A 14,749-nucleotide genomic window follows, 5' to 3' on the forward strand; every position below is an offset into this window, starting at 1 on the left:
CTCTTCTCTTCTCTTCTCTTCTCTTCTCTTCTCTTCTCTTCTCTTCTCTTCTCTTCTCTTCTCTTCTCTTCTCTTCTCTTCTCTTCTCTTCTCTGTATTTTCATGAAGCTTCAAAAAGAGATCGGCTCTCATTCACCACGTTTCCCTCCCTCCCCCTTCCCCATTCTTTGTGTAATGCTGATCCGTTCCTTCCAACATGTTCTTCCTGTCACACACCCCAGTGCAGTGTTCCTTATCTACCCAGTCTTTTTCTGCTCTTACCTCGGCCCACCCTGACACTGCTGTTGCAACAGTGGGCTTATGCAGTCCTTATCCTTTTGTGACTGATCTTTTTGACTCAGTACAATGCCTGCCATACTCACCCCCACTGTGTAGTGGTTGACAAGTTCATGATTTTCTATGCCGTGTAGTGTTCAATTGCATGATTGTACCATGGTTCTCTGTCCACATCGGTGTCTTCAGTGAAGGTTTCTCCCTTCCAGCCACTAGTTTTCCCCCCATAGACTCGCTCCTGAAAAGCCAAGTCTGTCCTCATCTTTTCAGTATGGTGATTCTGTGTATTTCTTTCATCTCCTCTTAATATTCTCTGCAGCGTTTAATATTTTCCTGATAGAGTTTTGTAGTTTTGCAACTGAAGGCTTTAATCTTTTATTTAACTTTAAGTTTGAGACCACCATGTTCTTCTCTTTTTGTTTTTAACTCTGTAGTTTTTTAGATGTTTTGTTATACTGCATTGTTTTTTCTTCCTGAGCTGCTCTTTGAAATGATCTTGAGTGTTTCTTGCCTGACTGTAGAGACCATTTGCAGAGCTGATTTGATGCATTCTACACTAATGACTAGTGAGTAATGGGGTGGCATCAGGGACATAATTCATGAAGAAAACAACAGCATTGCACACACGTGTGCACAGAGTGCAGAGTATCCGATTACTTTAGACCTCCATCCGGCTCGCCGTATTACTTCCAGAGCCAACGCACAAGAACGCTTGAGCCCTGCAGACTTCACGCTGACCATTAACGATCCAGGCGTTACAGCGAGCTGGCACTTTGTACGTTGGCTCGCATTTGTGAGGTTGCTTTGGGGCCAATTGAAGGAAGTAAAAGCCCTATAAAGACCATGAATTGTCCCTTGGAGTTTGATAAAGGGAATCAGAGAAAGGACGATTTTTATTCTTTGAAAAATGGAAAAGGGTCTCCTGTGAGCTCTGCCTGGCCTCTTTTTTATTTTGTCTTTGAACCCTGTGCTCTGTGTTCATCTCAAGGAATGGCTCAAGTCCAACAAGGTGACGTATTATAGACGGGTGCAGTGCTGGCTGCTTTACTGAGTGGCACTGACGTCCACTTCCTCTGGCCTGTGCACTTCTGTGTGGTTATGCGTCAGCGTCTCAGGCGCTGCTCTCTTGTACGCACCCATTTCTGATGGAGAGATTCATCAGTCCCTCCCTGGGTGGTGCACAGAGCCTCTGCTCAACTCCTAGACTGGAGGTTTGCAGTTCAACCCCTCTCGCAGAGGCTGGCAAGACAGGCCTGGGCCTCTGCATCCTAGGGAGGACACTCCTCTTCTGTACTGCAGAAGGCGTCCAGGCGGGGTCGCCAGGAGTCGGCATCGAGTCGGCGGTGAGAGGTTCGGCTCAAGAGCGTGTGGAGCTCTCATCACTGTTCTTACCAACACCAAAGGCACTGAAGGGCCAGCACCTGGGGGGGACTCATGCAGCTGGACTGCCTCATCCAGTTCTCCGGGACCATGGAGACCGTGTTCAGTGCTGGTGACCACACTCGGCATTGGTGGCCTCCCTCGGTGCTGATGGCCACACTTGGAGTTGGTGGCCTGGCTTTGCATTGGTGGTCTGAGTGGTGGCCATCATTGTGGCCACATGTGGTATTGGTGGCCTCACTCGGCATTGGTGGCCATCATTGGTGTTGGTGGCCACATTCAGCGTTGGTGTCCATACCTGGTGTTGGTGGCCATGCTTGGTATTGGTGGCCTCACTCGGTGTTGGTGGCCTCACCCGGTGTTGGTGGCTATGCTAGACTTTGTCAGCCATGCTCAGGATCGGAGTCACACTCAGCGCTGGTGGCCATGCTTGGCATTGGTGGCCGCACTGTGTGTTGGTGGCCGTGCTCAGCATTGATGGCGTCTCTCAGTGTTGGTGGCTGCACACAGCATTGGTGGTTGTACTTGGTGTGGTGGCCACACTCAGTGCTGGTGGCCATACTTGACATTGGCTGCCGCACTGGGTATTGGTGGCCGTACTCGGTTTTGGTGGCTTCGCTCAGCATTGGTGGCTGCACACAGCATTCGTGGTTGTACTTGGTGCTGGTGGCCACACTCAGTGTTGGTGGCTTTGCTCGGCATTGGTGGCTGCACACATCATTGGTGGCTGTACTTGGCACTGGTGGCCACACTCAGAGAGGCTTCGGTTGGCTGTGTCCCTGCAGCGTGGCCTGAGCAGTGGCTTTGTTGGAGCTCTGAGTGGATTCTCTGAAGGAGAGGAGACGGACTTGTGGAGCTGGCCCAGGGGCAGAGAACATGAGCACAACAATTCCACAACTCAAGGTCGTTCTGTGGCAACACTTCACTGAACTTGGTTTGAACCCCGAGTGCAGCTCCTCATGTACTCAGCTGAGTTTTCTGTCCTGTTGCAGGGCAGAGATGAGGCCTTGGGCTAGGCGTCCGCTGCCCACTGGGTGCTGATGGTAGGAGCTTATGTATACAAAGAACTTGTTTTCAAATGAGACTGTCACTTGCCATTCAAGGAGTAGTAACAGCTGCAGCACAGAGTTCATGTGATTTGGGGGAATTAAGAGAAATAGAACAGATTATCCGGGAGGCTGGGCTCTATGAGGAGAAATGTGGGGTCAAGATTGGTGGCCGATTTATCAACAATCTGCGTTATGCGGATGACACAACCCTGCTTGCTGAAACTGAGGAGGACCTGAAGCGCCTGCTGCAGAGGGTCAAGGACTGCACCCTTCAGTATGGACTGAGGCTCAATGTCAAGAAGACAAAGATTCTCACCATTGGACCAATTGGCAGCATCAGGATGGATGGTGAAGAGATTGAGATTGTACACAGCTTTAGTTTGCTTGGCTCCATAGTCAACAGTCTTGGAACCAGCAGCCAGGAAATTACAAGGCGCATTGCCATGGGAAAGTCTGCTGTTAGGGACCTCTCCAAAGTACTGAAGAGCAATGGTGTCTCTTTGGAGACTAAGGTGTGTCTGATACAGGCCATGGTCTTCGCAATCACTTGTGCATCAGAGAGTTGGACAATGACCAAGGAGGATAGAAGGAGAATTGATGCCTTTGAGCTGTGGTGCTGGAAAAGAGTATTGAGAATACCATGGACTGCTAGGAAAATAAACAGATTCGTCCTGGAGAGGGTTAAACCGGGTGGCTCCTTGGAGGCAAGGATTCTGAGGCTCCATCTAACATACTTTGGACATGTTGTGAGGAGAGACCGGTCCTTGGAGAAGGACATCATGCTTGGGAAGGTGAAGGGACGGTGCAGGAGAGGAAGGCCCTCTATGAGGTGGATTGATTCAGTGACTGGGATAATTGGGATGGGAGTGTCAGAGACAGTGCGATTGGCACAGGACAGAGCGGAGTTTAGGGCTGTTGTACATAGGGTCGCTATGAGTTGCAAGCGACTCGACGGCACATAACAACAACAACAACAACATTCATCTTTTGATTTTCTGGCTGCTGGTACCAAGAGTTCTGATTGTGGTGGGTAAGCTGTAGCTGTTAACAATCTTGGTCTCTTCACTGTTTCTCATGATGCTGTCTATTGGAGCTCTGGTGAGAATCTTTGTTTTTTGATGTTGAGCTTTAATTCAAATTGAAGGCTGTAACCTTGACCTTCTAATAGTTAGAAAATAAAAATCAAACCAGAAGCACCTAGAGTTGAAGAAGACTGTGAGAATTTAACCCACATTTTTTTTTTTTAAGAAAAGTGTCACCCGTGGGAAAACACCAAGTTTCCTTAGGAATGCCACATAGGACACTAATTATCTGCCATTGGCTTTGTGCCGTTTTTATTTTTTTAACTTCCATTTTAATCTCTTTTATTTGAGCTTAAATTTACAAGTCTCAATTTTTTTTTTCAGATACTCATAGGCAAGAATTACCATTACTTGTTCAGTTAATACAGTGTCTAAGCAAGGTCATATTACGCATTACTGTTCTCTTTACCGTTCTTCTATTTATTCTTTTTTTCCACTTCTCCCTCCCATGAATCCATTGTGTATGTCCTGTTATAGATTTTGATGGTCATGCATTTAACATCTGATCTTCTAGTCACGCCAGGTGGCCCTTCACTTCGCCTGTTCCAGTGTAGGAATTAGATATCGGTTCTTTTCCTGCTCTCTGTTCCCTGCTCCCTGTAACCATCCTGTTGTTGTAACAGCGGCCTTATACGCTGTTGTCCTCCGGTTCCCGAGTTATTCCGCTCAGCATGGTGTTCTCCACACTCATCTATGTGGTGTAATGGTCAACAAGGTGATGGTTTCTTAATGCTGCGTCTTATACTCCATCCTGTGAATTTACCAGCTAATTCCTCCATTCCTCTGTTGATGGGCACTTGGGCTGCACTGTTTTTAAAAACAGGTAGTATGTTTGTGGTTCTGTGGCATCAGTAAGAGAGGAAAAGGGGAGAAGGAGGAGGAAGAGGAGGGGCAGGAGGAGGAGAGGAAGGGAAAGGAGGCCGGAGAAGATTTTCAGCAAGCTTTCAGTAAATACATTTGGGCCTACCTCCCACGTGGTCTCTTGTGGCTTGTGCTTTTGTTTGTTTGATTCTCTTGGGTTTTCCAGGATAGATTATGTAACCACTTCATTTGAAAGTGGAGCTGCCCTCTCTGGCTTTCAGAGGCTCCTTTTTCTCCCAGGTGCTTTGTTCAGTGGGTGTAGATGGAATGAACAGGGGGGTAAGAATAGACAGCCGGTTCGCCGCCTTGTCCAGGGGTTGAGTCTTTGGTTTTGTAGGACTAGGGGTTTCTGGCAAAGCATTCTGCTGCTTTTTTTTTTTCTAAGTTTACCAGATTTTTAAAATTCAACTCCCAATTCAGTCTGATTTTCAGGGCTTGATTTGATTGTTTCGTTTTTTAAAGTGAATTTTACCTTGTATCAAATATCTTCTGTAGCACCATATAGAATTGTCTGCTATCTCCCTCCCCCTCTCTCCCTCTCCCCAATATATCCAATCATTTAAACGAGCAAACACGATGGCGTTCTGACCATTGGCCAGGGCAGTGGCCTCTGAGAAGCCTGTGAGCTCCCCACGTCTCACAAGACCTCACGCCGCCGGTCAGACCTGATGTCTCCTGCCTTCCAGTGGACGCTCCTCTACTTGGAGTCACGGCTGCTTGTGAAGGTTTTGTTCCTTCACTTCACTTCTGTCCGAGATGTTTTTGTATAAATAAGGCCTTTCACGTGTATCTCCGTTTCTCAGTTGCCTCTCCTCAGAGCTGGGGAGTCCCTTTCCACGCCCTATTTCTGTCTCCCTACTTTGGGGCTTGTCCTTTCCTGGCTTCTTTCCTGTTCTTGCTGTTTGGCCTTCCTAATATGACGAGCTAAGAGTTCATTTTGTTGGTGATGTTAGGTGCCGTCGAGTGGAGTCTGACTCACAGAGACCCCGTGAACAGCAGATCTGGACCCTGTTCTGTCCTGAGCCGTCCTCACACCTGACCCACCAGAGCCCATTGCCACAGTCATAGTGTCAAACCCCCTGGTCAAGGGGCTTCTCCTTCTTCGCTGACCCTCTGCCTTTCCAAGCATCGTGTCCCTCTCTAAGGAACAGCCCCTCCTAGCAACAAGCGCAAAGTATGTGGCACGAAGCTTCAGCATCTTTGCCCCCACCCCAGATGAGTTTTTTGGAGGCTCTAAAAAAGAATTTAGACTCTAAAAAAACAGTTTATTAAGTTCTATTTATCTAAATAGGCAGTTTGGAGTATAGTTATTATTTTTATTGATTTTTCTGGCTTTATGGGCCATTTTCCCCTTTATTTATTCTTTCGGTTTTCCTTGGACTTGTTTATACACATTTTAGTCCGAACTCCCTGTTTTATGTGCATTGAAGGTTATAAATTTTCCTCTGAAGCCTCCTGTGGCTCTCGTAGGGGTCCCTGACGCCGGGCAGGTTCTGACACTCAGTGGCCCAGTGACGTTGTGTGGAACTGCCGCACGTGGTCATCAGGTGGCCGAGCTTTTTATGACTTTATCATGAGTTTGTTACTCTTCGTTTGTGGCTGTTGTGTCATTGAGCTGGCCGTGGCTCACAGCGACCCCGTGAACATGGATCTGAGGTCTGCTCTATCCTGTGCCGTCTTCATCTTTTCTGATGCACTTGACCCCATTGTCACAGTCACCGTGCCACTCCCTCATGTTGAGAGCTTCCTCTCCTTCACTGTCCCTCCACCTGTCCAAGCATGACACCCCTCTCCGAGGAATAGCTCCTTGAAGCAACACGTCCAAGTATGTGAAACAGAGTCCACCATCCTTGCCTTGAAGGAGCATGCAGCTTGCACTTTCTCCAAGACAGATTTGTTTGTTCTTTTGACAGTCCATGGGATATTCAGTATTTCTTTCCAACATCACAATTCAAAGGCATTGATTCTTATTCATTGTCCAAATTTTAGATGCGTATCAAGTGTTGCAATTTTTCTGCTGCAGAGGGTCAAGGACTGCAGCATACAATATGGATTGAGGCTCAATGTCAAGAAGACAAAGATTCTCACCACTGGACCAATTGGCAGCATCAGGATGGATAGTGAAGAGATTGAGATTGTACACAGCTTTAGTTTGCTTGGCTCCATAGTCAACAGTCTTGGAACCAGCAGCCAGGAAATTACAAGGCGCATTGCCATGGGAAAGTCTGCTGTTAGGGACCTCTCCAAAGTACTGAAGAGCAATGGTGTCTCTCTGGAGACTAAGGTGCGTCTGATACAGGCTTTGGTCTTCCCAATCACTTGTTATGCATCAGAGAGTTGGACAATGACCAAGGAGGATAGAAGGAGAATTGATGCCTTTGAGCTGTGGTGCTGGAGAAGAGTATTGAGAATACCATGGACTGCTAGGAAAACAGATTTGTCCTGGAAAGGGTTAAACCAGGTGGCTCCTTGGAGGCAAGGATTCTGAGGCTCCGTCTAACATACTTTGGACATGTTGTGAGGAGAGAGCGGTCCTTAGAGAGGGACATCATGCTTGGGAGGGTGGAGGGACAGCGCAGGAGAGGAAGGCCCTCTATGAGGTGGTTGATTCGGTGACTGGGATAATCGGGATGGGAGTGTCAGAGACAGTGCGATTGGCACAGGACAGAGTGGAGTTTAGGGCTGTTGTGCATAGGGTCGCTATGAGTCGCAGGAGACTCGATGGCACATAACAACAACATCAAGTGTTGAAACATCATGCCTTGGGTCAGCTGCCCCTTAGTCTTTAAGCTGACATCATTGCTCCTTAGCACTTTGGAGAAGTCCTTGACAGCAGACTTTCCCAGTTCTGATTTCGTAGCTGACAATACCAAGGGTGTTGATTGTGGAACCAAACAAGATGAAAAGTTGGCAATCTCAGTCTTCTCTCCGTCTCTCGTGATATTACCTGTTGGTCCAGAGGTGAGGATTTTTGTCTTCTTGGTGTTGAGATGTAATCCATTTCTTTGATCTTCTCAACAAGCATTTGAAGTTCCTCTCGTGTTCTGAAAGCCGGGTTGTGTCATCTGCACAGCACAGGTTACTGATGAGTCTTCCTCTGATCTAGATGCCACATTCCTCTTCATAGAGTCCAGATTCTTAAATTATTTCCTTGAATAGGAATGGAGGAGGCATGCAGCCCTGATGCACCCCTTTCCTGATTTTAAGCCGGGCACTAATTCCCTGCTCTATTCAGACTGCAGCCTCTAGGAGAGTAGTAATCTGAGTTGAGGTGCTGTCTCTGGGAGGAAGCTTTCTGTGTCTTCGGCTGTGCAGAAAGTTCCTTATCTCTAAGCCTCTGTTTCCTGGCTCCTTGGAGAGTTCCATGTGAGTGTAGCATCTCACTTCCCCTCTCTGGGTTTGCTTACTCTGCTTTTTTGTCTGCTTGTGTCTGTTTTATAAGACATTCTACAAGGGACACCTCATAAGGATGGATGGTAAAGAGAGTGAGATTGTTCACAGCTTTAGTTTACTTGGCTCCACAGTCAACACTCTTGGTACCAGTAGCCAGGAAATTAAAAGACACAATTGCGATGGGAAAGTCTGCTGTTAGGGACCTCTACAAAGTACTCAAGAGCAATGGTGTCTCTCTGGACACTAAGGTGCGCCTGATACAGGCCATGGTCTTTGCTGTCTCTTCTTATGCATCAGAGAGTTGGACAGTGACTAGGGAGGAGAAAAGGAGAATTGATACCTTTGAGCTGTGGTGCTGCAGATGAGTATTGAGGGTACCATGGACTGCTAGGAAAACAAACAGATTCACCCTGGAGAGGGTTCAACGGGGCTGCTCCTTGGAGGCAAGGATTCTGAGGAGTCATCTGACATACTTTGGACATGTTGTAAGGAGGGACCGGTCCTTCTCCAAGGAAAGTGGAGGGACAGCACAAGAGGGGAAGACCCTCTATGAGATGGATTAATTTTGTGACTGGAGTAATCAGGGTGGGTGTGTCGGAGACAGTGAGACTGGCGCAGGACAGAGCAGGGTTTAGGACTGAGCAGGGTTTAGGACTGTTGTACACAGGGTCGCTATGAGTCACAAGCAACTCAAGGGCACATAACTACACATCCAACATCCACCCTGCCTCATGAACATGACAAAACCCATCCAATCCCAAATGGGATTAGAACTCCAGGCATCTCTCATCCCGGGATTAGTTGGGACTTGCAGCGACTCTTTCTGGGGTTTCCTAGGCTGTGAGCTGTAATGGGAAGAGACTACCCGTCTTCCTCCCTTGCTGCTGGGGGATTCTCACCTCCAGTGACTCACAGCCTTTGACGAGGCAGCATACCCCGCTGTGGATTACACCACCAGAGTTTGCTGCCAGGTCTCAGGCTTCCTAGAAGTAGACCCCTGGCCAGACTTCCTGGTCAGCTCTCGTTTAGAAGCTCTGCTGATAACAGCTGAGCATCCCAGCAGCCAACAGGCCAGACAGAACAGAGCCCAGGTCTCCCCGTGAAGGGCTATGTTCTGTGTGGAAGCACCTCTGCCCCTCACTTGCTGAATACTGATGGTGGCAGTCAGGGGCGGCAGTGAGTCATTCAGGTGCCCGTGTGTCTCAGTAGCCAGTGCCGAGATCCTCCATGGCCAGAGATGACTTTTGCTACAAATACATCTGTCCAAGATCCAAGGCCCTGCTCCAGGCCCAGCCACCTGAATGAACCAGGGCACTGGACCCCCTCTCCTTACTGACCAGGGGCTTGGCTTTCCCCCACCCCCCACCCCGCCAGGATGTGGCCTTCACCCTGGCCTCTGGGGCCAGTGCGCATGTTGGGGGGCCATTGGTGCCTCGTCTCTGAGTGTTCCCTGTCAGGGTCTGAACAGATTCCTCACACTGCACTCTGTTGACTTTGGGTGACTTATGTGCTAACCGAAATGCTGACAGTTCAAACCTACCCAGTGACTCCACAGAAGAGCAGGCTTGGCAATCTGCTCGCATCAAGGTGGTGGCCAGTGGACGTTCTTCTCTGTCCTGGGGTCTCTGGGAGTTGAGACAGACTCAGTGGCGGCCAGCAGCACTCTTACTTTGGAATCTAGGGATTTTCTCTGTGTTCCAGCTTTGTGAGAAATGTGTTTTACATGTGTGTTCCCTATTCTTTTTGCTGCACAAGAGACAATTCCCCCAGCAGAGGAATAAGATATTCTTCAGGTGTCAGCAAACACCCCTGGCGGCCTAGTGAGCTGTGCTGGCAACCCAGAGGTGCACGGTTTGAATCCTCCAGTTGCTCGGCAGGAAAAAGATGGGTGATCTCCTCTCACGTGATTAATCGCCTCTGAAAACCCGCTGGGAATCAGCTATAGGTCGATTCTCCTCGATATATAACAACACACATCACACCATAACTTCTCCATTGCGTTTATGACCTTTTCTCCAGCTTATGAAAATGCCACTGTCTGTGTCATGTCTAAGCCTTAGTCTTTAGGTGCCTGTGACGTCCTGAGATGGGGAACAGAGTGAAAATGAGGTGACAGGTCCCTATGATGCCCTGAGATGGGAAACGTCCCGAGATGGGATGATAGGTCCCTATGAACTCTTGAGACAGGAAGCACCCTGATATGGGGTGAGGACCTGCACGGCCTTCCGCAGTGACAAGCAGACGTCACGGATATGGCGGGCGGATCTCACAAACTGCTCCCCTTCCCAGCACGTCTGGCAGTCAGGCGCCTACTCTTGTAGACAGGTGTGTGCAGGCACGCTATAGTAAAACATCCGGAATAAAGTGAAAACAGCCAAGACTTCACACAGAGGCAGGAAGTGAGCCTGTGGTGTGGGGAAAGGTCCCCGAAGACTCGCGCAGAGCAGGGGCACCCCGGACGTGCACGTGAAACAGCAGGAACACACTCCCACAGGCACCATCGCTGACGTGCAGAAGAGGCACACGTGCTTGGAAAAGGCCCCTGTGACGCCTCGCCTGGCCGGGGGTGGCATGGTTCGAAGGTCAGCAGGCCTCAGTCCTTTGTGGACTTGGCCTTACTTACGTGGTGATTCTGCAGCTTTGGACCCTTCCTTTCCTTTTCTGAATTTCTTAAGCGGGGGCAGAGGCGCACACTAGCGAGCAGAGTTGAGGAGGTGATGGTTGGCCACGGTGGGCAGAGGCCCAGATGAGCAGGCAGAGTTGAGGCGGCGATGGGGGCCGTACCTGGCTGTAGGTGTACGGGGGAGCTTCGCTGGTTTGGGGGCGTAGCGTGCAGTGGGGGTCTTCCTTGACCCCTCACACCCTGCTCTTGTCATTATTTTCCACGAGAATCCCCAGCCTAGCTTCGTGTGCCTGTCCGTACCATCTTCTCGCCCTCCTTCCCTCCCAGCATTCCTGGATCTGGGATGAGCTTCTGAAGTCCATGCCTGCAGTCAAGACCTTGGGACATCTTCATTCATTCATTCATTCATTCATTCATTCATTTATTCCAGAGTCACATGCTTAGTGCGTTCCCTTAGTGACGGATGCGTGAGCAGACGGGAGAGACTGACACGGTGCAGGAATGGACGGGAGACAACGTCCGTGCACTTGAACCTCACTGATGCCACTCAGAGTACACCAGGTGCCGTCAGGTGAACCAGCACCTGGGAACATCAGGCCTGGCAGCGCAGGCCGCCTCCACGGGTTTCAGGCCACCTTGCGGCCCGACTTCCCCCTTTCCAGGGCTGGCATTGAGCTCTGGCCGCTGGTTAACCACAGGGCCCCGGAGCCACATGCCTGTAATGTCCACGCAGGCCGCTGGGTACGAGGGAGGCTAGTGGCCGTGTTTAAAGGGCTCACAGAGAGTGACAGAGATGCTGCTTTCCAACCTCAGGATTATTCTCTCGTTTTCTTCAGGATGAGTCCGTTCTTTGCAGGGAGTGTCAGTCTCTCCCTGAGCTCTTCTGATGTGGGGTCCTGTCGAAGTAGCAGATACAGTGACGACGGGATAAGGGGAGTCTCTGAGGGGATGTCAAGAGTTTGGGGTTGCTTGTCATAGCAGAAAAATGACCAAAAAGCCCCGCTGGTGTCAGCGATGGTCACACAGCCTGTGGAGGGTGTGGGCCGGGGTCCTGTCCAGCAGGCCCTGCATGGCAGGCTTGGTGCAAATCCCCGTTGCCTGGCTTCAGCGATTTGGCGAGCTGAGAAAGTCACCGATTTGATTTCCTACTTTTATAGAAATAAAGACACGTTCACAAATCCTGAGAGCCACATTGAGAACTTTGACCTGAAGAAAATTCTCTTCCACGTTGCTCAGGAAATTGTGTCAAGACCAAGACGTGCTAAGTGCCCCAGGCCGTGGGAGAGAGAACTCTGATGTAAGGCTTGCCGACCAGCGGGAAATGCAGCTCTCATGACTTCTTCTTCTTGTTGTTGTTATGTGCTACTGAGTCGTTTGCGACTCATAGCGACCCTATGTACAACAGCCCTAAACCCTGCTCTATCCTGTGCCAGTCGCATTGCCTGTGACACACCCATCCCGATTACCCCAGTCACTGAATCAGTCCATCTCATAGAGGGTCTTCCCCTCCTGTGCTGTCCCTCCACCCTACCAAGCATGATGTCCCTTTCCAAGGACCAGTCCCTCCTTACAACATGCCCAAAGTATGTCAGACGAAGCCCCAGAATCCTTGCCTCCAAGGAGCAGCCTGGTTTAACCCTCTCTCGGATGAATCTGTTTGTTTTCCTGGCAGTCCATGGTACATTCAATACTCTTCTCCAGCACCACAGCTCAAAGGCATCAATTCTCCTTCTGTCCTCCCTAGTCATTGTCCAACTCTCTGATGCATAACAAGTGATTGCAAAAACCATGGCCTGTATCAGACACACCTTAGTCTCCAGAGAGACACCGTTGCTCTTGAATACTATAGAGAGGTCCCTAATAGCAGACTTCCCCATTGCAATATGTCTTTTGATTTCCTGACTGCTGGTGCCAAGAGTGTTGACTGTGGAGCCGAGCAAACTGAAGCTGTGAACAATCTCCATCTCTTCACCATCCATCCTGATGCTGCCAGTTGGTCCAGTGGTGAGAATCTTTGTCTTCTTGACATTGAGCCTCAGTCCATACTGAAGGCTGCAGTCCTTGACCCTCTGCAGCAAGTGAATGAGGTCCTCCTCAGTTTCAGCAAGCAGGGTTGTGTTATCTGCATAACGCAGATTGTTAATAGATCTTCCACCAATCTTAATGCCATACGTCTCCTCATAGAGCCCAGCCTCCCTGATGATCTGCTCTTCATACAGGTTGAAAAGGTATGGAGACAGGACACATCCCTGGCGTACACCCTTCCCAATTTTGAACCATGCAGTGTTACCCTGCTCTGTTCTGACTACTTTCTTTTCGTCTAAGTATAGGTTTCACATTAGCACGATTAAATGTTCTGGGATTTCCTTTCTCAGACAGTTTGTTATAATCCACGCAGTCAGATGCCTTTGCGTAATCAATGAAACACAGATAGACATTCTTCTGGTATTCTCTGCTTTCAGCTAAGATCCATCTAGCATCAGCTACAGTATCCCTAGTACTACGACCCCTTCTAATCCCAGCCTGGACTTCTGGCAATTCTCTGCTGATGTGCTGTTCCAGTCGTTTTTGGATAATCTTCAGTAGACTCTTGCTTGCATGTGAAATCAGTGAGATTGTTCTATAGTTTCCACACTCAGTTGGGTCACCTTTCTTTGTAATGGGAACAAATATAGATCTCTTCCAGTCAGTTGGCCAAGTGGTTGTCCTCCAGATTTCTTGGCACAACTTGATGAGCACATCCAGGGCAGTATCTGTTAGCTGAAATATGTCAATTGGTAAACCATCTATTCCTGGAGCCTTATTTTTTGCTATTTCCTTCAAAGCAGCTTAAACTTCTTCTTTCGTCACCATAGGCTCTTGCTCATATGTCTCATGGTTTAGTGGGGCGGAATTGTGCTGCCAACACAAAGGTATGCAGTTCAAATCCTCCAGCTGCTACGTGGGACAGACGGGCAAACCCGATTCCCTCCATGCCATTTCCTGCCTGTGAGAGCTCGCCAGAGGGTCAGCGGTGGTCAGCCCAGCCTCAGTGGTACCAACAACAGTAACACTAACCTGAAGCACCACCTGTCTGTCCGTGTGTCTGTCCCTGTTTGTTGCTGTGATACCAGAGGAATGTGGCTGGTATTTCTCTCAGCCAACAGTGGACAGGTTTCAGAGAAGCTTCTAGATGAAAGCAGGGAAGAAAGACAATCCTAGTGGTCAACTGAAATCCGGCCAGTGATGGCCCGTGGGTCCCAGGAGAATGCTGTCTGGTGTGGGGGTGGGAGGGTCCCCGGCGGGAAGACCTGCAGGATGAACACAGCCTTCTGCGGAAGATGATGGCAGGGCCCCTCCTGAGAGAAGGTCACAGCGTCTCCCATGGAGCCATGTCTGCGGACACCAAGCCAGGCTCTGCGAACCCTCCCTGGGCAGCTGCTGGCCCGTCTCCTTCTGCAGCAGCACGAGTCCAGGTGGTGCCCGGGTGGAACGAGATCTCATGCACCCTTCGCTTGCTTCTCCTTCTCATTGTGACTCTGTGACAGTGTGAAAAGCTGGGTTTTCACTCGCTGGTCCATGTTTCCCCCAACCCTCTCCCTCCGTTCACTTGGCGATGCACGTCTTGGTTCGTCACCCTCCACATGATGTCTGGTCTCCCGTTCCTTTCAGAGAGTCCTTCCCTCGCCTGTTCCAGGGCAGTGTGGACGTGGCCTCCTGCGAATGGAGTTTCTCTGCCCTTGCCTGGCACACTAAAGCTGCCATTGTTGTTTTTTTTTTGTTTTTATTTTTTTAAATTTTGTTTTATTCATTTTAACGAACATTTATAGAGATTTTGGATTTCCATTCATTCATTGTTGCACTATTTTCTCTATCCTCCCCAGTTCGTTCCTCTCTTTTTTCTTCCCCTTGAAAGTCTGTTTTAATTGTCCCATTGCCACAGTGCTTGTCAAAACCAGTTCTGATTAATCTCTTTTGTCAGTATGTCCTTTGCCATTCCCTATCACTTCTCCCTGAGAGAGACTTCACCCTGATTCATAAGGAAAAGGGGATGGCGTATTCTCTTAGCTACTTCCTGCTGAAAAGGGACGCTGTGGGTTTCAGGGTGA

The 14,749-nt window shown here is 49.3% G+C and overlaps 2 protein-coding genes across 2 annotated transcripts in view; one reads left to right on the top strand and one right to left on the bottom strand.

Moving 5' to 3' along the window:
* The window catches only part of ADCY2 (adenylate cyclase 2 (brain)), a 388,416-nt gene that overhangs the window by 131,823 nt on the left and 241,844 nt on the right, over positions 1 to 14,749 (top strand). The window lies entirely within an intron of this gene.
* LOC102870673 overlaps positions 2,037 to 14,749 on the bottom strand; it is a 27,639-nt gene continuing 14,926 nt past the window's right edge. Inside the window, exons 5-6 of the mRNA XM_006902168.1 lie at positions 11,297 to 11,414; positions 2,037 to 2,392 (exon numbers count right to left, since the gene is read on the bottom strand). Of these exons, the coding sequence (XP_006902230.1) occupies positions 2,037 to 2,392; positions 11,297 to 11,414 (474 nt within the window). The remainder of the gene's footprint in view (positions 2,393 to 11,296; positions 11,415 to 14,749) is intronic.

The sequence above is a fragment of the Elephantulus edwardii genome, unplaced genomic scaffold, assembly GCF_000299155.1.
Source record: "Elephantulus edwardii isolate Elephantulus edwardi_28Jun2011 unplaced genomic scaffold, EleEdw1.0 scaffold00375, whole genome shotgun sequence".
In the NCBI taxonomy this organism is placed as follows: domain Eukaryota; kingdom Metazoa; phylum Chordata; class Mammalia; order Macroscelidea; family Macroscelididae; genus Elephantulus; species Elephantulus edwardii.